Consider the following 25,832-nt stretch of genomic DNA (forward strand, 5'->3'; position numbering starts at 1 on the left):
GCTAAATGCTTTTTTTCCATGCTACTTCCATTCCGGACCCATTCCAAGACTATGCTTCCCAGAATGCCTGGCCCTCTGCTTCATCTCCACCCTTGCAAGACAAGGGTGGATAAAAGCCTCAGTTTGCTTCAGCTCAGCGCTGGTCATTGATGCAGTGTTCCTGTTTGTGATCCGCACCTTGTTCCTGGTTCTTAGCTTATTGTCTAGTTCCTAGTCTCTATTTTATTGTTCCCTTTTCCCTGGATTACGAGCTTTTTGTGCTTATTAGTAATTCCTGCTTCCTTTCTGTCGTCCTCTTTTTATCAGTCAGCACTTCCCAATGCTTTCCTTTTTCTCTGCAGCCCAGTTTGTCTGTGTTCCTCATTCATTTTACTTTGCCCTATTCTGCAGTGAAACCTTGATCCTTTAGTTACTCCTCGTTTATACATTCATTATTAAGTCACATTTTGCCGTTCCTTCCCTGGGTGGGGAGAGGGGAGGTGTTGCCGATGTAATTTCGTTTTCCCTGCTCCTGTTCTTTTACTTTCTCTTGGAGTCTGTTCCAGGTTTTCCCTTGTACTTCTCCCTTTGTTCCCTTTTGATTATTAGGTGTGGTGTGCTCCTGTGTGAATGCCTATGTTTTCTTCACTATTCTGTAATCACTATTCCTATGTGTACCTTATCTGGAGTCGTATGCATTAAGTTATCCTCCCCATTGCTGTTATAGCCTTTCTGGGTCCCTCTTTGATCAACAGTGTTTGTGGGCTTCGCTGACATTTCAAGTGTTTTTTCTCGTCCTTGTGAGTATTGTCTTTTAAGTTACCTTATACAATAACATCAAGGGTGTTAGCTCATATATCCTGTCGTTGCTTGCCCTGTATGTCGGTTTAGCGCTGACAGTATCTGTAACAGCAATTGTGGGTAAGGAGCTTGCAGAGTTTCTTTGTAATGATAAGGAGCTTCTAAGTGCTTACCCCATATCCCTTTTCATATATTTGTATTCTTATGCTCTGCTTGCACATCTTGGGTTTTAGTGTACATGTATCTTGGTTCTTGAGTGCATGTTGTTTGACTCAAAGCTATTCACTGTGATCTTATCCATACTTCCCTTGCCATATTCACTGCCTTTGTCCTCTCATGACATTGTCTCCCTGAGAGCTATAATGGTGTAGTTTAGGGGCCACTGGGCTGCATCTTGGAGGTAAGTGCAGCTAAAAGCTGTCAGCATTGAATATTTTGAGCACAAGACCTCCCAATGGCATGTTCATGAGCGAGGTTCCTGAATCAAGTGGGGAAACTAGGAGGCTGTCTGGGACCGCACCCCCTGTGCAATCTCAATAGTCAGAAACAAAGATCTTGTTGATTGCTAGTGATATGAGGGACCAGAAAAATAAAGGAAATTAGCTTTTTTGTTTTTTTCCTGAGGACCTGTTTGTTTTTTTCCAGTCTTTTCTTACGTCGCTGAGTGTTTCCTGGCTTGAATGTTGTGAGATACGTTTAGACATATTTTACTGAATTTGTAATCTCCAGCCTGTCTGGCCATGATAAATTCCTAGGTCACAATGTTGGTTTGCACACGCCAGAAACCTTACTTCTCTTGCGTCAGGGAGAGGCCATCATCCCAGGTATGTCTAGAAATGAAAAGGCTTGCAGGTGCAACAGTAATAATTACACATGCATGTTTCCCTGATTTATTTTTAAATGTACACTTCATCCTGCTTTTCCAGAATACTTCAAAGAAAATAATTAATTGTATACAAATACCCACATGTATAGACAGAATCACTATGTCCCTTGGACGTGTTTTGCCCTTATCTGATGTTTTTCATGTCTAAGGCTGGTCATGAGACAAATATGAGGTTACATGTGATTATAACAAATTTAGAAATAACGAATGCAACTGTAACTGAAAAAAAATACAGAATGTTGTTTTTTATTTGAATTGTCCCCTAAACCCCATGTTTGCCCATCCTTCTAACCCCACCTCGAACCACCCCACACATTTTAACCCCTTACCCCCATCCCCTATATATTTAGCATTCAGTATTTTTTGTGGTGCATTTACATTCGTTATTTTCTATTCGAAGTAATCACTGCATACCAAAAATGGTACCAGTAAAATAGTTGGGAAGCAGGCCTGCACTGTATAAATTATTCATCAGGAGTTAAATCATTCTCAGCACTCTTGAATTTTAAATCATGTAAAATAGTTTCTTTTAGAATGATGAATAAAATATTGCAATCTTTTAATCCCAAAAATGTTTTCTGATAACTATGTAATATGAAGACTTTCATGTAAAACTGTAATATCAGATCATTACAAATTCTGGGGGCTTCAAAAGGGCCTCTTCAACATAATGGGGAAGTCACACCAGGGAGGTAATAGCTAGAGTCCTTTTGATTCGAGGCAGACTGGGGATAGGGGTAAGAACAGTGTAGCTTCGATAGGACCATCACACTGGGAATGTGCCAGCCATCTTGGATTTGCCATGCCTCTGCTTCCTTCCTGAGACCCCCATGACTTCCTGGAGAAAAAGCACTCTACGGGCTGACATTACAAGGAATACCCTTTGTTCCAACAGCTAGGCATGATCCCCTTACCAAATGCCTAGTGTACTGATCCGCAGTGGCAAGTTGACTATATTTGGAGGTGAGACATCTCGCTTTATTGAATCAACTTTGGGTTCCCTTTGATGTAACATCTTTAAGAATAATCTTGGACCGACTTGAAAAGGATTTCACTGGAACCCTGTTGCGGTAAAGGCTGCCAAAAGTTCCAATTCATTTTGTGAAGACAAGGTTTTCTAAGGGCAGTATAGACCCTTTCCCTATCTGCTTCTGGAGAATATTGGAGGAGAACTCCTGACTGCTGCTACACACTGGTACCCAGGACTCAGCCTGCTGAAATGCCAAGCCCTGCAAATGTCCATGCATTATTCCTGGATGCGAAGGGCAGAAGACAGATTCATGGATCCGATGAAGGACCCTAAACCACCCCATGTATCGAAAGAAGCAAAGGTGCTGTCTTTGACATTCTCTCAACGTCTGTTTCGAGGTACCCTGACCTAGCCATTGCATGCCCTGCCCCAAGCACTGCTTTTTGTTTACCGGTGGAGCTTGCTTGCCACTGAACCCGAATCTCCACTTTCCTCAGATTGATCCCTGCCAAGTCTTCAAGTTATGTGGCTAAACATTGTCTGCCTGTCCCAAACCTCTCCGAGCCATTAGCCATTGTTGCTTGTCGAACCACATTGCCAACTGGAACCTGACTCGACGCAACCGCAAACCCGCTTCGGCACTGTTGAGATCCTAAGAGAAGAGTAAAAAGGTATAGTTTTGTTGTTCTGTCCCTCTTGCTTTGTGCTGTGGTACCTAGTGACATCAAAGACCCCATGTATTTCTCAAAGGTGAACTCCTGATCTACTTTGACTTTTCTACAAAAATGTTTACCTGCAGACCGATGTTCTTAAATGGCCAGAGTGCCATTTTCTTCCAAAGTTTACATTCAAATGGATTGTGTCCTCCCACGTATTCCTCATCTTATGATATTCGTAACCGACAGCTTCGCTGCTTCGTAAAAAACATTCTCGGCAGAGGGCGCTGTGCATGAGGTTGTGGCGTCGATGTCCCTCGACGGGCTTCGTACCGTGTCGACGTCACCATCATTATAAGTAGCTTGTGCCGCGCCTGTTGGCTTCAGTTCTGTTTTGCCGATTGCTTCGATCTCGAGAACGGCACACTTTGACATTTACTTCAAGGAAATGTTGTCTTCTTCCACCCCTTCTACTCCCAAGACGGGGTTCAAAAAATTTATCGGCTGCGGATCGAAAATGTTGATTACAGGCCCTCACCGTTTTTGTCTTTGGTGCGTAGGTTCATATTATCAAACCGGCAACTGTTGCTCCTGTCAGTCAATGACAGAGAAGGCCCTTCGTGAGAGAAAAGGTAACCTGGTGGTGGGGCAGGAAGCTTCCAAGGCCTCCTCGAAGGCCTCGTCAAAACATAGAAAGTCGAACGATTTAAAGGATTCGGATTGCGGTAAACATTCTAAGAGGTTTCGATCATGTAGTAGATCAAGACGTTCTTCATCTTCTTCATCAAATAAGGTTAAGAGGCGACATAGATCTCCCTGCTCTTCCTCTGATATGTCTACCAAATTGGTAAGATGTCTGACTAAGTCGTATTCCCCAAGAAAATGGGATGAATCTAGAAGGAAGATGATGAAGGTCTTTGAGAATGCGGCCTCGACCCACTCAAAGAATCCTCAAAAGAGCCAGACCTCAGTCGCTCGGTTGGAAGACACAGGCAAGTCAGGAACTATTGTGGAAAGATCTGGTAGTAGAGTTCAACCTCAAAAATCTTGAGTGGACGTCAAATCGTCGAAGATTCATAGAGAATCGAGTGTTTCCCCAACACCGACTAAAAAACATAAGTCGTCGAAACCCTCAACTTCTTTGTCAACACCATCAGCGCTGACGGCTTCAACAAGCCACAAGTGTTTTTGACACCTTTGTCAAAGACGACATCGGTGCCTTTGAAGATTCGAACATGCAGATTCAGGGTATAGGAGTTTGATGAATATGGCTGTTAAATACATTGCTGGGATAGATCCTCACCCACATTTGATCAGGATGATATGACTGATATACTCGACCAGGGCCCCCAGAAGGACCAGGTTCTCCCCTTCCATAGGGCACTTCAGAGGACAGTGGAAAAAAACTGGGAGGTTCCTGATGCTTCTTCTGCAGTCAACAGTAATTTTCCAAAGAAGTACACAACTTCTAGTTCTGACCCCGATTACTTAAAGAGGCATCCCACTCCAGAAAGTCTTGTTATTCAGGCAGCAACTTTGTCAGGACAAACAGCCTATCCATCGGCCCTGCTCCCCCCCCCCTCCAGATAGAGAGGATAAAAAGGTGGATGCTTGGGCCCATCTTTACCTCGGGTAGCATGGCTCTCAAGTCAACAAATGTCCCCTGTACCCTGGCCAGGTTCACCCATACCCTGTAGGACTGCATTTTTGCAGCGGCTGATCATATTCCAGAAGGCGAGGAAAGGGAAGGCTTCCTGAATATTGTCAAAGACAGAAAGGAGGCAATGGGGGAATGTCTCCAGTCTGGACTGGATACTGCTGATAGTATCAGCAGATCCATGGCTGCAAGCACAGTACTACGCAGATTTGCGTGGTTGAGGAAGTCGGGGTTTGCACCAGATGTGCAGGTCAGGCTACTCAACATGCCTTTTGATGGCTTGAGGCTGTTTGGCAGTAAAGCTGATGAAAGCTTAGAAAAACTGCAGACCTCAAAAGCGGCGGCTAAATCTCTTAGCGCCTCTATGCGACAACCTCAAAAACCTTATTCGGGCTAATCTTCCTGGAGAGGTGGTTCTTTTTGGTACTACTCCTCTTTTGGTAGAGGAAGAGGACAGGCCATACAAAGAGGCAAAAGAAATGTCGCTCGTGGTGGATGAGGAAAAAGTGCAAAACCAGCCTCAGGAATGGCATCTTTGCCCTCAGCCGCTCCTGCAGCCGCCTCTAAGTCACTCTGAGGCCTTATCACACAAAATCCTGGTGGGAGGCGGAATCTCACAGCATCTGAAAGAATGGCAAGGCATTACTTCAGATGCTTGGGCACTGGAGACAGTAGCTCAAGGTTACTGCCTTCCCTTCCTAAAAAGGCCTCAGTACCATCCACCGGGAACCAACTCTGTCAAAATTCCAGATCCGCTCCTTGTGCAGGAAATTTGAACATTTGAACCCTGCTAGAGAAAGTATTCCCCCTACTTTCTCATCCCAAAGAAGGATGGAGGATTGAGACCCATCTTGGACTTAAGAAACTTGAAGAAACTTCCAGAATGCCCAGCATCTGCCGGCCTTCGATTTCCTGAGGTTGCGCGGCCTCATGGCATCCTGCATTTTTCTGGTGCCAGAGACTCGACTGAGGATGAGATCCCTTCAGTGGGCCCTCAGAACTCAGTGGTCCCAATTCTCTGGGAGTATGTTGGATCTTCTGCAAGTCCTAAGCGCAGTTGCTCAGGATCTACTATGGTGGGCTTGCAATGACAACATCCTCAAGGGAGAATCTTTTTGGCAACCATGGCCGGAGATAATAGTAGTGACGGACACCTCACTCATAGGCTGGTGAGGCCACACCAACGATCTGACAATCAGCGGTCGTTAGTCTCCATCGGAGTCCAAACTACACATCAACCTATTGGAGCTGAGGACAATCAGACTAGCGTTGAAGGCCTTCCTGCCCTCTGTACAGGGAAAGAATGTCCTGATAATGAGGGACAACACAGTGTCAATGTACTACCTAAACAAGAGAGGACGCGTAGGGTCACTACCACTGTGCAGAGATGCAATGAAGCTCTGGTTCTGGGCAATACAGGAAGGAATCTCTCTATCGGCAGTTCACCCAGCCAGAGAGCAGAACACAGCGGCAGATGCTCTGAGCAGGCAGAGCACAGTCTCCCACGAGTGGGAGCTAGCTCAGGAAGTACTTCTGGAGATCTTCTCCCTTTGGGTAACCCCTCAAGTGGATCTGTTTGCGACCACGGTCATCCGGAATTGCGAACAGTAGTGCTCAAGGGAATTTCCTCCGAGAGGAGCTCTAGGAGACGCGTTTGTGGTGGACTAGAAGTTTCCACTTCTGTATGCGTTTCCTCCAGTCCCCGTGATTCCTCATGTAATCATGAGGTTGAGAAAGTTCAGGAAAACCTGATCCTAATTGCCCCGGATTGGGCCAGGAGGACGTGGTACCCGGACCTTCTGGACATGTCCATCTGCCCTCCAATACCTCTTCCGCAAAGAGAGGATCTTCTCTCGCAAGAGGAAGGTCGGGTTCTCCATCCAGAGGTAAAAACACTCAACCTTCATGCATGGTTTCTGAGAGGTTGAGATACAAGGATTGGCATCTTTCGGATGACGTAATGGAGATTTTGCTTTCGGCCAGAAGGCCAGCCCAGCAACTAAATCCCTGTAGCGATGCCATTGGAATAAATTCAGTGTCTGGTGCAGGGATAAGAATGTGCACCCTTTTCAATGTGGCACCCCAATGGTGCTTTCTTTCCTATTGCATCTAGCCAATCTGGGGCTCTAGATCGGAACAATTAAAGGATATCTGGCCGCGCTGTCCATTTTCAAGCGCTCCTCGGAAGAGGTTTCCTACTTCAAAACAGACTATATCCCGCTGGATCATTTTGGCTATAATTGAGTGCTACAGATTGGCGGGAAAGGACCCACCGGATGTGCTTCGAGCCCATTCCACTAGGGCGATGGCTACTTCTGCGGCTCTGAAGAGGAGAGCCCCTGCAGCAGATATTTGTTCAACTGCAACATGGGCATCAATGCATACCTTCATCAAGCATTATTGCTTAGATGCTTCTTCTTCCAATGAAGGTTTATTTGCCAAAGCGGTACTCCATTCCGTCCATGACTAAAATAATTAGTACTCCCTCCTCCAAAATGACCACTGCTATGGGAGTCTTTGATAAAATGAGGAATACGTGGAAGGACACAATCCATTTGAAGAACAAGTTACTTACCAACTATAACGTTCTTTTGACTGGATGTTTCTCCCACGTATTCCTCATCGCCTCTCCCACCCTAGCCTGCAGTACAGTTTACGTTAGTTACACTTCTCTCTCACGAAGGGTCTTTCAGTCATGATGCACGCCTGGGTGTTCCTTGAATATTTCCTCGAAAAAACAGAACGAGGCCAACGGGCACGGCACAAGCTGCTTATACTGATCGTGACATCGACACGGCATGGAGCCCGTCGAGGGACATCAACGCCACAACCTCGTGCATTTTTTCAGAGGCAGCGAAGCTGGCGGATATGATTATCATAAGATGAGGAATACGTGGGAGGAACATCCCGTTGAAAGAACGTTACAGTTGGTAAGTAACTTGTTCTTCTCTGGGTGTCTCATTACAGGAGTTGGTGGTTGTTTTTTATAATAGTTTGCCTATTCGTTTAGTTTAATAAGCTCTAATTTTAAAGACCTTAATTGGACCTTTCTTTTAGTTTGGTACTTACCATACTATTGTTATTTTATATTTTACCATGCTGGCTCACACGCTCCTGAAGAGCATAGCCTGCCCTTAGCCCATAAAAACTTAATGAGGTGAAGGTGCTGTACCATTTATGCTGTGCCTGTTTTTTTTTACCTTTGGTTGAGAGTATTGCCATTCTAGTACTAGTAGTAGTGTGGGGCTGAGTAAGAGTTTAGAAGTCCTGCACATCCCTGTACGTCTGTGGGGCAGTAATCATTTTGTCACAGATGCATATTCATTTTTTGGTTTTCATGACGTTTATTTGATTTTATAAGTAGATTTCATTAAACTCTTTCTGAAATATTTATAAAATACACTTTAATAATAATAGAAAGCTTATCAATAGATTTGTGTGTTCTGAGCTCATTCACATATTATTAATTAACTTTGTGCTTCAACCCATCAGGTCTTCTATTTCACTTTTATTTAATGGAGATTTCAATGGTTTACATTTTGTTAGACGCAATCTTATTTAAGGGTGCATACACAGTTTGTATCCTATGCCTTACCTGGCTGCAATCTTTGTGAGGGTTTACACATGTTTTACAACCCTGCAGCAATCAACATAGATAATCGACAACCTGTATTGTTGGCAGATGGTAGTGGTTCCATTTCAAATCCTCCATGTAGTGTTGCAAGTTATTTTTGCAACGCAATAGTCAAAGAGAATTCTGTTGTGATTATTTTTTTATAATGTGGATACTTTGTTGTCGTGTGCTCATATGTTCTCCCCATCTTTACTATAGACTCTGAAGACCGGCCTTACAATGGTTGGAAAAGTCGTTACTCAGTTGACGGGTACTCTTCCAACAGGGGCCACAGACGAGGACATAGCAGTTCACAGCAACATCAGACGCAGTCCATTGGTTCCAGGAATCATCACAATTATCGACACAGAGTCTGTCGGCGAAGGACAGGTAACGTGTGGTGTAAGACATATGACGCAGGGCAAGGATAGCATATGGATGGTTAACGTTCCAGTCATTTACAGGGTAGATCAGGACTGTTAGATAGCTATGTAGAGGTTAATGCACCTGCAACAAAACTCTGTGCAAAGCGAGGACAGACGCTGACATCCAGGTGTGTTATATTAGCCTTCTGAAAATTGTTTGGAGGAGTACCATTGAGTTAGATAAAGATATCATCTACTTTTGCAGTACTTGAAAGGCATGCAACTGTGGCACCAGCTCCTGTATATAAAACAAAGCAGTAAAAGGGGGAAAAAGAAAGAGGGAAGCTCTTCTGCATGCACAGTGCCACAGACAGGTAAACCTGTTTGCAAACTTAGATAGAATTGATAAACTAGGCAATAATCAGATGTTGGTGCAACCCACTTTCTAACAGCCAATTCCTCCTGACCCACTTCATACTTAACCATGCCACATATGGGACAGTCTACAGGGAGTTGAATTAATTATTTCCAAAAGGATGCAGTTACAACAGGATAGCTTTGGAAGTTTTGCAACACCTAGTATTGGAATGTTTAATTGTGTGTGATGGTAATTGTGAATGCAGACATCCCTATAGCCATGTATAGGATTGGATTTACTGCCAGATAGGGCTAAAACCAAAGGGTTTCTGAGTTAAGCTCCAGTATGGAACACCAACTGTACCTCTGAAAGCATTGCAATTTAAATCCTTTTATCCATGCTCCTTAACTGCGAAAGTGGACAATGATTTTGTGCAGGGGAAAATCAATAGAAAAATCCTTTGCGGTCTTCAACGTTTTTACATATTCCGGGCACAGTATAGTCATGTTATCAACCGAATAGGGTGCCTGCCTTGGGCTATGTAGAGCAGAGGACTTGAAAGTTAAGTAATGTATACTGTTGTGACTTGTGGCCAAGTCTCCTTTTTGTAGAAAGGTTGTCAATCCTGAGGAGTTCACAATCACTGGTGGCAAAACAGTCAGAGCCCAGTGGCATCATGAAAGCATTCTGCATTCTGGTTGAGATCCTACAAAGGGCTTTTCTTCAGAACCTTTATATATTTTTAAACTAGTGAATCAGGATTTTCCATGCTTAAAGTGGTGATAGAATTCAAGGCAATTGAGAATGAGAGATGCTATACTACAACTATGAGTGGCTCTCCACGCTCTATTCAAATGAATGCTGAAGGGTTTAAGTAACCTTTGTTTTTTTGTTTTGTTTGATTAACACAGACTGCTGATTGGGACCAAGATCTCAATGACTTACTTAGATTAAAAAGGTAATTATTTGTGCATTCATCGTATTGAACGGAATGCTGCGACTAGCTCTCCCAAATGTGCAAGGCATCAATTTTGGAAAATAGGAAGTGCATTCTAGCTTTTTAAATAGTTGTGAAGGTAGCACTTGCAACTGTTATCCACTGTGCAAAAACAGTGAACCAACTCTACCAAGGTTTCCATAGGGCAGAAGGGCAGTCACTGTCCTCTCCTAACTTATTCAAATTACTTTTCCCTTAGAACTCTGTGGTAGGTCAGAAGGAGGACACTGACGCTTATAAGACATTCTGCAAAGGTGTTTATTAAAGTATAGGAATACAGTATTCTATAAGGCATCCCTAGCTAACAAAACTAGCTAAGGTAGTCATCAGCGAATGTCTATAAAGGAAACAGTCCACCGACCAACTCTAACCTATCTGACCCTACCACTACTTTAACAACTCAAAGTCAGGAGAATGGCTCCCTTCTCCTGAGGTTCGATGACTTGTCTCTCAGTCACTTCTCAATACAGAATCTTGAGAGATTTTTTAGTGATCGCTTTTATCAATTCATGCAGTTACTTAGTTCGAGTTCTGGACTCCTGTTTCTCCTCTTGTCTTTTGCGTAAGGATTGATCCTTCGTTTCGTCACTAATAAATTCAGCTCACAACCCTCTTATTTCCCAAAATACCTCTTTTTCTTTTCTCTTGATATTGTCGTTGCAAAATTCCTCTTTTTCCTAAAATGAGTATGAGCACTCCAATAATGATTCTCGTTTACTCTTATTGGGTTTTCTCTCTTCTGACTGTGACGAGTATGACTATTCCAATAATGATTCTCAAACACTCGTATTAGGTTTTCTTCTCTCGACTGTGATGATTATAAGCATTCAAATACTCGTTATCTGTTACTCCCCTGGGTCTCCCTTTATCCTTATTACTTTCAGTGTGTAGGGTTAACATCACCTGGTTTTATGTTTGGCGAGGAATGGCTTACTTTCTTCTCAGTCGGGCGGCTTGTTTTCCTTTGTCCATTTCTTCTTCCTTCCTTTGTCTTGGATGGCTTTCCGGTATGTCGGGCACCGATGTGTATCGAATGGTCTCTATGTTGTTATCTGGACTCCTGGTCCATCACGGACCTCCTGTTGTGACGCCACCAGTCTTGTGGTCTTTCTCCTTGGATTAAAAACACTGTGCATGCTGCTGTAGTTCGTTATACATCCTTGCTGCCAGAGGTAGCACACCTAACACCTCTCAGTTCCTCACAGTTGTAGGACACTGCATGTCTCGTCTCTGCTTACGCTCTGCGTAGCCAGCGTGTGTCTGCGTTTGTAGTTTGTGGGTTGTATTTTCATTTCCCTACGCTTCTCCCCATTTGGGATTGACCTAATTGTGAGACTTCCCTTGCATAATAATCTGTTCCTTTTTCGCTTTCCCTGGTGGATTCGCCTCCCCTCCATACATCCTCTTCTTCGTCCCAGTGGAATGGAAGTTATCAAGGAAGTTTTCCATTGTAGGTTTGCAGTACGAGATATTGGGCTTTTCTTCACAGATTTTATCATCAGGAAGTCATAAAAGGTGCTACTTTGGCAGGTTCTCTAGGAAGTTCCTCTAGGTAATTGGAGTCCTTGTCCACTCAGAGGTGAGTCCCTTTCGGGAGGTCCAACTTGGATCTACCCCTAGGGAGGGCATTGTAGAGCTGGCTCATCTCCCTGGCCTCACAGGGGGGGGGGGGTTCCCCCTGGAGAGAAGGGACAGATTCTTGAGATTCGTCACACTTCCTTATAGGCAAATTATTAAGAAATGAACACCTAACTTGCACATTTATAGATAAGAACACACAGGTCTGTGTGAACCTAGAAAGGGCAAACAAAGAGAAAAGTGACAAGCATGTGACGAAAAAATACACAATGGTGAAACTCTCAGCAGCAAACCAGTCCACATTTCCCTGCACAACTTCTACGGGGCAAATCTCATCCTCTACAGTTCCCTGGTTTGTCCCACAGACGCGTTCCATCAAGAATTAAAGGTTCATTTGGACTGCAACAGTGTCCTTTACCCTCATTATTTATGTCAATTCGAATAGATCACAGACCACTCTTTTGGGTGAAAGAAAAATTTTTTCCCCTTGCAGTCTACCTAAACCTTCATGGGGAGTAACTAAGAATAGCCATTTTCCCCATCGCCTCCGGTTACCTTTTCACTTCCAAGGGGGCCCTTTCCCTTACCAGAGTTTTTGGACTCATATAGGGAAACTGGGGCAAGCCTGCACTCCCTCATTTGGCCACATCACAGCTTGCAACATTTAATCCCGCCTTCTCATCCGATTAATTCTACTTTGCAATCTGCACATGGGTCTCCCCCCCAGGTTGCCCTGTCACTATCAGATTGCCATGAAACAATAAAAGTTTGGTTGCCCGAGGTGACAGGTGGCAGAAAAGGGCAAATATGAAAACAATCAACAAAAGAAAGATCCTGCTACCAAAGGGTGGAAATATAACCGGCTGTATTATTCAAAGTCTAGTTTGTTCAGCCTGTACTAGATCAAACACTAATGATCCAACCATTAACATTAGATGCCAGAAGGAAACACGCAGAGAGCCAAACAGGTATGTAAACATGAAATTCATCTATTAACCTGGTGCTGAACATATTATAACAACAAACAAATCTTTGTGCAAGACAAACAAAAATAACAAATTGGTGACAATGACCTGAAAAATCAATGATTATAACTAGGCAATACAACAATAAGGTAAATGACACACACAATATTTTTAGAAAGAGAAAAATGAATTATGATAATGGACTCAACAGTGAGTAAAAAAGAAACCAGACAAGAAAAATAATCATGATTCGAATAAGTCACTTGGTCATATAGCCACATACGAACAGAAAACTTAAGTCATTTGATGCAGACAGGGAGTTATACTGTGGCCAAACAGACTGATTCTGTAAACTTATAACAAAATGTTAGAAATCACAGAGCCCATGCATAACAAATTCAATGAAAATGTATGAAAAATGAAAGATCAATCAATCATTAATGAAAACATTTTCTTCGAGTGGCCATGGGTACCATAGTGCAACAATCTATTTATGTTGCCATTCTCTAAAGTTAAGAAAAAGTCCTTGCAACAGAGAGTTTGATACAGCCTCTCGAAAACTTTGAGCAAGAAAGGTTTTCACCTCAAACCTAAATCAGAGGCATGATCCGATTCCCAACCAGGATCAGTAGAATGTCCTCAATCTCTTAGTAGATATTCCACAAGGCACAAGGAGGGGGTCCCAAAACTCTTAGATGAGCACTTCTACTCTAGCTGTATAGCAGCATTATCTTGGCATCAAGCTTTAGGATGAATCTCACTGTACACCTCTCACACTCCTGGAGTGTCTCCACAGCAGCCTCCCTGTTGATTTTACTCTGTTTTAAGATATCCAGTCTGACTCCATTCTTCCAGGGAGTCAATTCATATACACCACTACAACCTTTTCTGTATTGCTTGTATTCAGGGTTATGTCGGTAAGGGCATTCATATGTTTCGATATATCTCTCCCCTCACATGTAGGTTCTTGACCCTTGAGGTATTCTACCAGGAGTGATTTTTAAAACTTTTCTTTAGATAGACAGCTGTGACTTGAAATACTCCACCACACCCTCAGCTTCCTCTTTTAGGCTTCTATGACTCAAACCGCTCGACAAGATGGCTGTCCTATTCTTAATGATAAGTCAACAATATTTGAGAAGTCATGTGTGCTGTTGTGTTTTGTTACTGCAGATCATCAAATCCAGTGAAGTATCGCACCAGAGCTGCGAGTGAGACCTCCGCCCACAAATTCATTCAGCAGCTCACCTAAATCTGCATGTTTATTTCAAAAAATTCTCAAGCTTTATTTCGAGGAACAAGCCCTATAAAAGCACATATATACCATCATTTAAAACCCAAATCAACATAGTGCCATTATTACAATCAACATACAAAATATCAACATGCATGATCATTTAAAATTGATCATAAGATTTTATAAAAATGGATCAGTCACAGATGGTAACATACCAGTAACAATACCTCAAAACATATACAAATCTACCCATCCAATAATAAAAATATTTGTGTAAAGATAAACATTTCTTGCGTGTATTCAATGTCTTGACTAGATAGTTTGAAATGGTATAAACAACCATGGCAAATTAATAATAGGAAACAGCTTCCTTTTCCTCATAACCTTCCAAAGTGGGCAGAGAAGAAAAAGTGTTTTTTATTTTCTAATTTCAGAAGGCGCCACAGCAATTTGCTGAATTACCACTAGACCAAGCACAAGTAAAGGCTGATAGCAATGGGATGTTCAGGCATAATTCAAAATAGGGAGCACATGTCTCTGGGTGCTCAATGTAGTTCAAATTCTGTTTGGAAAAAAAGAGAATTCCTTATAAATCAGGTAAACAGTACATTTGGATTGATTTGATGTCAAAAGATCTCAAAAACCAAATATCACATGCTTTTTTAACTGTTCAAATATTTTGAGCCTGAACTTTAATCCATCAGCCATCAATTGCATGAAACCAAGGCTAGCCAGAATAACTTGAATATGGATTAACTATTTCCAGCATCCCCTCATCATTTTTGATTACATCCCAAACCGCCACTTTGTGTATTTTTAAATCATCATTTTTGTGAAGCCCGAGCAAAAAATTAATTGTCTTTAGTCCGGCCTCAAATGGTATAGACCCAAGGCCTGGGGCATAGATGGTGGTACTTATAGGGAGCTGTGACGTATTGTGAGATTCAGTCACTTCTCCCCACAGTGAGCCTTTCCTTTTGAGGCTAGGGTGGTGAGACCTCTAAGCAATATCCCCCGTAGGGGAGGCAGTAAGCAGGACCTCACACAGAGAGACTCCCCTCTTGGGGACAATGACTCTGATTCCGTCGAGGAACTCCCTAAAAACCTTTCTTTGGGACCAACAGTAACATCAGGGCTTCAGAAAACACTCTCAGGCCGGGCTACTGTTTGTTATTGTACTGTAAGACCCAAGATTCAACCTGAAAAGAAATATCACAAAGAAGATGACTGAGCGTGTAATACCGATGGCTCATTGGTGGAAAACCAGCAATGCTGGGACGAGGAAAATGAACGAGTAATGAAGAGTGCTCAGCTGAGGAGATAAAGGACTATAATCCTCGGCTGGGTAGGACCCAGCAATGTGTCATAAAAAGAGAAGTGAATCCTGGGAGTTTCAAATCAGCCGAGCAGTGGAAGCTGACCGATACTTGGGAGATCCTCCGTCGGGAGGATGCAGCCATTTGGGGGGCGCGAGAAGCACCAAAGGAACAGAAGACAGAAGAGAGCAGGGGAATGAAACCTCAGGAGAGAGAGAGCCAGTCTTGAGTGGTGGAGTGACCCATGAGGGGTGGACTGTCCAATCTTGCAACAACATTGAGACCGCAAAAGCGCTGACCCCACAAACAAGAAGCAGAATGAGACAGACAGAAAGCTGTAGCTGTCCTGACTCGGGAGACCTGTGAGGGAACACAGGAATGAAGAGGTACTGTCAGCCTACTTGTCCCAGTGAGTGACTAAAACATCAAGAAGAGTGAAAATCATTCAAGGACTCAGCCTACTCGTCCAAATGAAGAGTCCGAAGATATTTTTTTTAAACAGATTTTCTGGGGCGTGGCTTGAAGTGCCGGCAATGTGGATGCTTCTATGGTAGCCTCCGTGTGAATCCCAGGCTTGTGGAGGTAATGGCTGGTCCTGATGCTCCAGAGAGGCTGGAAAACCTCAGGCATTGTTTCTGAACAGTGGGGGAACAAGTGAATCGAGCGACAACACCAAGAGCCTGAGGGAAGCGGAGATCTGCATAACCACAGTAGAGCAGCCAGACCTGCGGCAGTGCCCAGGCAAAATGGCAGCCGCCTGCAGTATTTAAAAATTCCCTTCCCCTCGGCTTCCTCCGAGACCCGATGCATCCCTCTGGGGGAATATAAGCGCTGATTGCCTCCCAGGCATATATCAGCTAGGGGAGATGCCACAAGGTGCGAGTGACCGTGGGGAGGCAGGAATGAGGAGCCGCCCCGCAGTGAAGGCACCAGAGGAACCCTGCGGCAGGCAGAAGCTGCAGAAATGTTGAAGTCCCATTTGGAGGTGAGAGTCTCCCCGCCCCCACCTTGAAGCTGCAACGGAAAGCTGAAGTGAGGGCTGAAGTGGGTGCTGTTTCTTTACCCGCCTCCTGCCCGACTTCGGGGCTGAGAACGCGTGATGGAATCAAATGAGGACAACACACTCAGCAACCCAACTATTGCAGGCAAGGGGGTTGCTGAAGGAGTCCCCAACCAATGAGCAACAATAACGAAGAGCAACAATTACCCATTACCCCTGTGGCAGTGGGAAGGGAGCAGATAGTCATTCCCCACTACATAGCACCCACCCATTCGGGAGACCCAAGTGCTTGCTTATGCGCCATCGGAACCACTAGCCTCACGTCTCAAACAACGCAAGGGGATCTCACCCCAACCACAGATTGGCCATGTGAAAACAAGCGAAACCCCAGAAGAAGGCACGCATTGCCATGCTACTCCAACCTGTGGTTAAAGGAAAGAAACTGGAGATGACAAAGACCCACTCCTCTTCTCCACTCGCCGCTGGCGGACAACTAGCCATGAAGGACGATGCACAATCCTTCATGGCTGAAATCAAACAAGAATACTGCAACTGCATGTTGGAGATTTCATCCAAAGTGAACCACCTAGACCAACAAATGGTAGAGTCAGAGCAGAGGTTAGGTTAAGTGTAAGATCAATCTACGGACCAGGCAGTGGCGGAACTACAGCGCAAGATCAAAGTGTTGGAGGGCAGAAGCGATGCCATAGAACACAAGCAGGAAGACATGGAAAATAGAGCTCGTAGGAACAACCTGCAGATCAGGGGGGGGGTCCCCTCATCAGTCACGGACCAATCCCTTAACGAATACACAGGGGACCTCTTCCAGACCCTCCTCCCACATCTTGACAAGTCAATGTGGCTCCTGGACCACACTTGCAGGCTGAGCTCCTGGAGGGGGTTGTTGAACCTCCCGCCGGATGTATTTACGAGAGTCCATTTCTTCTCAGCCAAACAAGAAATCCTCACAGGCAATCGAACATGTGGAGAGTTAACATTCCAAGGGGACTGCTCCAAATCTTTGAAGACCTAGCCACAGCCACAGTGCAGAAGAGATGAATGCTCACACTGCTGACCACCTTCTTGCAGGATCAGAAAATCAAATACTGCTGGCTGTTTCCCGCCACTCTACAATTTGTGCTGGAAGACATGACCCGCACCATCAGCTCCCAGGAAGAAGCGTAGGGTATTCTCTGTCACCTTCCTGGACATGGGCGGGGGCTCCCTCCCATACCCCTCCGACTCTCTCATATCGGTGAAAAAAGATGCCCCCCTGCCTAAACACAACGACCTGGGCGAAAGAATCCGAGGACAGAAAACCAAACCACTCTTAAAACAAACCTGAAGGCCTACTGGAAAGCTGTTTGCGGGAACCTCCCATGGCACGACCACCTTGCCCAACCGAGCAATGAAGCTTATCTGGACCCCCGGCTTACACAGACTGGGCCCAAACGTGGGAATTATCCCAGACAGAAATCCGACGCGGCAATGAGCCCAATTCTGTTATTGTTTTATGATTTTTTATATGCAGATATTTTATTCATCTATTTTTAAACTGTTTGCACTATTTATTCAACTCTTTATAAAACATATTTAGTTGTGTGTAAAATGTATATGTAAATGTATTGAATAACTTTCAATAAATTGTGAATCCTAACCCCAACCCATTCTTTATCCCTTAAAGTACGCTCTAGGCATAATACAAGAAAGATTATCTTGACAGACACATTTTGCGCCGAGGTCAATAATACACTTTCTAAAGGTCTCAACTGCTAATATTTTGACATTTCCAATTCAATATTCTAGAAAGCAGGACATTAGTATAACCCAAACAAGCATGCATTCAATGTAAGTGATTCATAGTGTAATACAACAATAAAGAAACCGAAAGAAAAAATGAAAAAAGGAAAAAAAAAAGATGAGCTACGTTTGCTAAACATCATTTTAGGTACTATTCCAAATTTTGTAACCAATATGTTTTCACATCTAAATTCTTGTCCTAAAATGCTTAGGCATATGTATATATAAATCCTAATTATCTCAGTGAATCTCAAAAATGTAAAACATCTGTCTAACATAATTTGTTATCAGTTTGACAGGTAATAGGGATCCTGCAATAATCGGGAGCCCCACACTTTAATAAATTATAATGGTGTCAGAAATGTTAAAGAAAGGTAATTCTACTAATGTCTTTATTTAAATGCACAAACAAATACCATCCCAAAATTGATTCTTAAAGTTATCAATCTATTTGGATAAGAAAAAATCAAAGATCTCTAGACCGGCATAGATTTTGAATAATTTTAAAAAGTCTATACAATATAGCCTACTATGGGAGAAATGACTTTGCTGGTGTATCAACTCTACGTTACTTCCCTTCATTAAACAACAGTATATTGTCAGGCACCCTTGCTCCGGCCCTTGCTGATTTTTGCAACCACTCCTTTGCCTCAGGATCCTTCCCCTCCCCTCTGAAGCTCTCCCTTGTGCATCCTCTTCTCAGGAAACCCACAGCTGATCCTTCTTGTCCAGCCAACTATCGTCCAATTTCCATAACTCCCTTCCTGGGCAAACTCCTGGAAAAGTTGGCCATCTCTCAGCTTAACCTTCATTCCAATTCTGTTGGCTGTCTCCATGACCACCTGTCTGGCTTCAGAGCTGCCAGAAGCACGGAAACTGCTCTCCTGAACATCCGTGAAGATCTGCTCTCCAACCTTGACTCTAACATTCCCTCTGTCCTCATCCTCATCAATCTCTCTTCTGCCTTCGACATGGTCAACCATACCATCCTGCTCAACTGTCGCCGTGAAAACCTGGGTATCACTTATCAGGCTCTGGCCCGGCTGACCTCTTTCCTCTCAGATCAACCCTCCCAGGTCCAACTTGGGTCCTTCGTATCATCTGTCCTCCTCTCTACCTCTGGTGTTCCCCAGGGGTCTAACCTCTCACCCTAGCTTTTCAACCAATGCCTGGCAACTCTCGCCCACTGCATTGCCATTTTCTGCTCAAATTTCCAGTGCTACCCTGATCACTCAATTCATTTTCAGGCTGCCCTCCCATCTCTGATTACCTAACTGCCATTCAAGATTGGTGTGCCGCCAATGATCTTTGTCTGAATGCCAGCAAGACGGAGATCCTCTTCATTGGCACATCTTCACCATCCTTTCCCTTCACTCTCTGGCTTACCTTCAGCTATCCCTCCGCAAATACCTCCCCTCTCGAGCTCTTCGCTCCTCTACCTCTAACTCCCTCAGGCTCAGTCGTTTTTCAAAGAAATGAGCTGGGGGTAGATCTGTCTATGGCTGGACCTCCTTCTGGAACAGCCTCCCTGCCACTCTAAAACTTGAGGAGAACCATCTCCGGTTCCGGAAGCACCTCAAGACCTTCCTCTTTTCTTCTGCCTTCGCTCCTCCTTTCCCCTGCTGATCTGTTCTCTCTTGGCACTGTGCACCTGGCCCCCCTCTGTCCTCCGGGCCCAGGTACCTGCTCACCCTGCCACCCTTCCGCACTGTGGTCTGTATCTGTATCCATACAGTCCCCCCTTTTTCTTCCTGCACTTATCAGACCTACCCTGTCTGCTGCCTTAAACCTAGCACTTGCAAATTGCTGGCTGCACTATCACTATTGCCTTTATTATTTATTTATTGATATTTATCTGTTTCTCCTCTCTATCGGACTTGCCACTTCTCCCCTATCATGCGCTTTTCCCCTTCCTCTCTCCAATGCACTTACGTGTTCTCAATGTCACTGGGCCTGGCAAGATCGCTGTTTTAAGATCGCTGTTTTGTTCTCCCCCCTCCCTTTCCTTGTCGCGCTCTGAAACGCTTGTGCACAAGCACGACAGAAATAAAATATCAATATATCAATATGGGTACCCCGGTCACCATCCGTGTCGGCCTGGATGGTAAAATGACTAAATCTTTGCCCACCAATTGAGGCTTCAAGCATGGGTGCGTTTTGGCACCCCTCCTTTTAAACCTCTATGTGGCTGACATGGACACGGCTATAGGATCTTGCCGTAGCTCTCCTCCTAATATCAGGTAAACAAGTGTACCGTGGATTACATATGCAGATGATACGGCTCTGCTGGATCCACATTCCATCAGTGCTCTAGCTAGTTATGCCTCCAGGAACCACATGACAATTAACACCTTTAAAACCAAGGTTATGGTCATGGGAAAACTAATTCGAAGTAAAACACACTTCACTTGGAGGCTAGAGACAGTGGTGAAGTCTTATATTTATTTGGGTATTCCTATTAAAACCCTCTCTGCCCCTCAATTCCTGGACAACTATGTCACTCAGAAAGTACTAGAGAAGAGGCTTTTCATCCAGGGATGTATCGCCATGAAGAGGGGATATAATATAGAAGGCTTTCTGGAGATGTACAAGGTCGCAATTATTCCCTGTATACTCTGACCGTGAGTGCCTACCATCGAAATTAACTGTCTTAAATGCATTGGGAGAAAACGTCTGAGTTCCTTGCTTGGTGTACCTCATGCAGTACCTGTGGAGACCTTACAATGCAAGCTGGGACTTCCATCATGTTCTTCTTTTAAACATTTTTATTGATTTTTAACAGTTAACTTACAGACTCTTAAACATGTATGCATGAAAGTGTACAACCGATTGTGTATGTGTGTCCCACCCCCAAACCCCCATCCCCAGCCTATTTCACCTGCATCGTTCTGCCACTTTACATCGAACTGAACTACGCATATACATTGTCACTAATCCGCCATGTGCGATGGGGCGGTAATTGCGATTTGAGACTCAGTGTGCGCCAACGCCCTTAATTCCTGCACCATAAGTTTCCACGAATCCAAGACCATGTCTTGTTCTTGGGCACGACGGGCCGCCTCTTGCCACACTGAGTTTTCTGCATGCGTCCATTTTTGGGGGTCCCTCCACCACTGTTGTACATCCTGACCTTTATGCGCTTTCCAACCCATTGCTATCCTACGTTTTGCCAAGATGTGTGCTAGATCCTTCATCTTACTGACACGTCTTGCCTGTTTTGGTCACGTAAAAATGCCAAGCATACAGGCCGTGGGAGACCCTATGTCTAACGTTATACGTGCCTTGGCTAAGGGCAGGGCTATCCATTCCTAATATTGTCAGATCTTATTACAAGCCAAAACATGTGTACCAGGTCCGCATTGAGCAAACCACATTTTGGCCAGGTCTGTTCCGTAGCATTACTAAATTTAGCTATCTTCTTCGGGGTTAGATACGCCCTATGTGTTACATACAACTGAATCAACTGGAGCCTCGCGTTTCTAGAGACTTTTTTGTGATACGCTAGTGCTCTACCCCATACTGCATCTGTCAATTGATTCTGCAAGTCTGGTTCCCAGCTTTGCCTAGTCTGCTCAAGCACATCTCCCCGCCATAACATTAACAACTCATATGCTCTCAATACCGCATGCCCCCCCTCTGAAATATCATAGTGTTTCTATCCTGTCATCTTCCTTTAGCGCCCCATCTGTACCCGTCCATTTCTGCTTCAGCTTGGTGAGGAGTGAAGCGTGTATTTTATGTTGTCCCTCGTGTATGCCTATTTCCAAAGTGAGTGCACCAAAGTCCATTCTCGTACCAAGTCTCCCACTGCCACCACCCCCATAGGTTCCCAATAGTCTGAATTGTGGATCCTCTGCTTTTAGCGTCACCAGTGGGATCTGATGGGAGTAGGGTGATTCTTCCTCTAGAAAGCGACGAGCCCTGTGCCACATCGTCCTACCTACCATCAAGAGCAGTGCGGGTTTCAGGACTCTCTGTGTCTCGGTCTATATCACCTCCCTCAAGAAGAACGGGGAGCATGCTGGCTGCAGCAACTAGGTGTCCTGGGTCTGCTCATCCGACAGCCAATTTGTTACAAATTGCAGTTCGTACGCCACAAAATATGCCTCAAAGTTGGGCACTTTTGTACCGGCCTTTGCAACTTCGCCAGTGCCACCCGCCATCTTGAGTTTTGCCATAGGAAGCTGCGACATATTTTATCGAGTCTCTTAAAAAAAATATTTGGGTATATTGTACAGGATATTAGTGAAAAGGTGCAGGAGCCACGGGAGCACCACCATCTTTAATAACGCTGTCCTCCCCATCACCAAGAGTGGCAATCTGGCCCAGAAAGACATGGACTTCTGTGTTCTATAAATGTTCTGTCATAGGGTCGTGAAAGATATCCACTACCAGGTATCTAAATGAGTTCACTTTCCACTTAATCGCTAATACTGGCAATGTGTTCAAGGGTTTCCCGCTATACCCAGCTATAATAAGCACGATTTCTGTGCGTTAATCATAATTCCAGATAGTTCTGCATAGTGTTCGAGCACATCTAAAATATACTGCATGTTGGTTTCTTGGTGCTGTAAGTATAGTAGCATATCCTAAGCATATAGGGAAATCAAATTATCCATGCCCTAAATTGCTATGTCTGCGTCTTGGTATTCCTTCCTGAGATACATCGCTAATGGTTCCAGAGCCAGTATAAATAACAAAGAAGACCATGGGCAGCCCTACCTCGTGACTTTCCCTAGCAGCCATCGGTCCGAGATGTGGGTGCCTGTCTTCACCCTCGCCATTGGGCTGCTATATAGCAGCCGTACCCATCTTATGTTTGTGGGCCCCATGCAGACACTCTTTAGTACCGCAAGCAACCATGGCCATCTAATCTAGTCAAATGCTTTGACCGCATAAAGCGAGGCCACAGCATAAAGGTGTGGACTGTCGTGGGTATGATCGATTATATGGTATAACCTCCTGTAATATTCCTGTCCAGGACGTATCCCGACTGGTACGGGTGTATAAGCTTTGCTATTTCTGGCTTAAGCCTGTTCACCAGTAGAGCTGTCAGTATTTTACTGTCTTGGTTAAGCAGCGACAGGGGTCTGTAAGATCCGCAGTCAGTGTCTGGCTTGTTGGGCTTCAATATGGGACAATAATGGACTCTCGTAATGCAATTGGTAGCGTGCCTGTCTCCAACGTTTCGTTCAGCATCTCTAGCATCGGGGGCACAACCTCTGTCATGAACTCTTTATACAATTTTCTGGGTAAACCATCTGCCCCCGGGACCTTACTGGTCGGCAACCCTCTAATAGTAGATTCTAGCTCTTCTATGGTTATCGGGGCCTCCAGCCTACCTGCTACCTCTGCATCCAGCTTGGGGAGATCTATCGGTGCGCGGGCTTCACATATGTCTGCCAGATTTGTTGCTGGTGTCTTTGCATATAACACCTTGTAATTCTCAGCACTTGTTAAGGCCCTCTTATGTCCTACAAACCTCCCCGTTTCCCATGCGATCTCAAGTATCATGCCTCGTTTAAACTAATGTTTGTATAGCCAGGCCAGCAGGCGTCCCGGCTTATCCCCTTCTGCGTGTTGCCTTTACACGTATTTCTTATAACGCATCTTGCCCAATCTTTCTCAGTGCTCCAGACATTCCTGTCGCAGGCGAATAACTTCTTGGGCCCTATCCTTAGACGTGTTGCCTGTGCAATCCATGCCTTCTAGTTTGATTTCCACCTTATGTAAATCCCTTTCTATTCTAGCTTGCATTCCCTTGGCTGTGGCTATCACCATCCTCCTGATCACTACCTTAAAGGCTTTCCATAGCGTGCCAGATGATTTTACACTCCCTGTGTTGTTTTTGAAGTAGTCTTTCATCCCCTCTCTTAAGTGCTTCCGGAACAACGGATCTCTTAGGGATTCGCTTCTAAGCTTCCAGGTTTGGATACGAGCCTTAGGGGGGGGGGGGGGGGGGGGAGTTCTGCCATGTGACCACTAGGGGAGCATGGTCTGATAGCACACATACTTTGTATTCAGTTACTTTGAATTCGCCTAATGTCTCATCCCCTGTGAAGACATAGTCCAGTCTGGTAGATGGATAACTGGGGGCCGTGTAATGGGAATATCCCCGGGCATGCGGGTGTAAGGCCCTCCATATGTCTGACAAATGAAATGCTTGCAGCAGTGTTATAAAAACTTTAGCTGAAGGACCTGCTGAACTGATTTATCATCTTATCTGTCAAGGACTGGGTTCAGCATGCAATTCAAATCTCCTCCCCATACCAATGTACCATCTATATATGTGCCAATTTGTGGATACAACAAATGGAAGTAGGCTGCTGTATCGTGGTTTGGTGCATAAGTGTTGATAATGCAAAGTCCCTCTGTTCCACAAGTCCCTGTACTATAATCATTCCTTTCTTCATCTTTAAAAGTCTTAAGGACTTTGAATGGCATAGCAGTCACCACCCATATCGGGACCCCTCTCGCATATGCAGAATATGATGAGCCCAAAGTTGTACCACTCCACTTCCGAGCTAGGGCAGTTGGTTTTTCCCCTGTGAGGTGTGTCTCCTGGAGGAGTGCTATGTAAATTATTTGGCACTGCAGATATGTCATTATCCTATTATCTTTAATATAACTTAGAGCCTCATGGTCCACGAGGCTCTAAGTTCCCCAATAGCAAATGGGCATCCCTGCAAATCTCAACAGTGCTATGCACGTATTATACATTTCTTGTGTGGATCTATAGGCTAATTTCCAACTAACTACCCCAACTCCCTTACCCCCGACCCCCAACAATTGCCCAGCTCAATAGCTTGTGCTCAGGCATCCCTGCTTCTCACCTCCGCCCCAGATACTTGTACTGGTGCCTGGGGTGCAGCAGGCGGATACTTAACCGCTAGTATCCGTGAACAAGTCCACTCTTAGGTGAAGAACACCTCCCTGCGGTGCGTTCCTGGGTGGAGACTACACAGCTGGCTCCTGCAATCCTCAACATTATTGGTGCCTGAGTTTCTTCTGACCAAGTTCGATTCTCACTGCAAGCTGTCAGCTGAGTCCGGCCATGTCTTTACTGATCATCCGTGGACTTTCCCTATGTGTCTCCCTCTTCCGTCGTCTGATTGACCACTCCTGTTGGCAAGTTTTCTATGTCCATCCATGTATGGGCCTCCTCAGGGATATTGAAGAAGATGGCTCTTCCTTTGCTTAATATTTTCAGCTATGCCAGATACAGCAACATGTGCTTGAGGTTTGCTACGCGTATCCTTTGCCTCTGCACCTGCAAAGTGTAGTCCGGGTATGCAGGGATAGTGGCTGATGCTCGCTGTATCGTGCCGCCTTTCCGGAAGTGTTCCAGAATCTTTTCTTTGTTTTTGTGATTTAAAATCCAGGCTACAGTGGACCGTGGCGGGGCTCCTGGTGGCTGTTTCCTCATCAGAGACCTGTGCACCCTTTCTACAGTGAAGCCCTGGGTGAGGGTGCATGTGCCGATTTCTTGTAACACCATGTTCTCTATTAAATTGGTGGGGTTCGCCCTTTCTTCCCCTTTCAGGAGTCCGATAATTCTGATGCTATTGCATCTGACCCTTCCTTCTGCGTCTTCCATTCTGCCCTCAAGATTCTTCACTTGTTACTGCAGTATCGATACATTTTTGGAGGTGTC

The 25,832-nt window shown here is 44.7% G+C and overlaps 1 protein-coding gene across 4 annotated transcripts in view; it reads left to right on the plus strand.

Annotated features, from left to right (window-relative positions):
* The window catches only part of BCAS3 (BCAS3 microtubule associated cell migration factor), a 3,943,855-nt gene that overhangs the window by 2,226,402 nt on the left and 1,691,621 nt on the right, over positions 1-25,832 (plus strand). For 3 of the 4 annotated variants that reach the window (XM_069615076.1, XM_069615077.1, XM_069615078.1), the window contains one exon: positions 8,782-8,952. The exons of the other annotated variant lie outside the window; for it this stretch is intronic. In XM_069615076.1, coding sequence (XP_069471177.1) covers positions 8,782-8,952 — 171 coding nt within the window. The remainder of the gene's footprint in view (positions 1-8,781; positions 8,953-25,832) is intronic. 4 annotated transcript variants of the gene reach the window in all.

This window comes from Ambystoma mexicanum, chromosome 9 (genome assembly GCF_040938575.1).
Source record: "Ambystoma mexicanum isolate Mex_15411 chromosome 9, UKY_AmexF1_1, whole genome shotgun sequence".
Lineage (NCBI taxonomy): Eukaryota > Metazoa > Chordata > Amphibia > Caudata > Ambystomatidae > Ambystoma > Ambystoma mexicanum.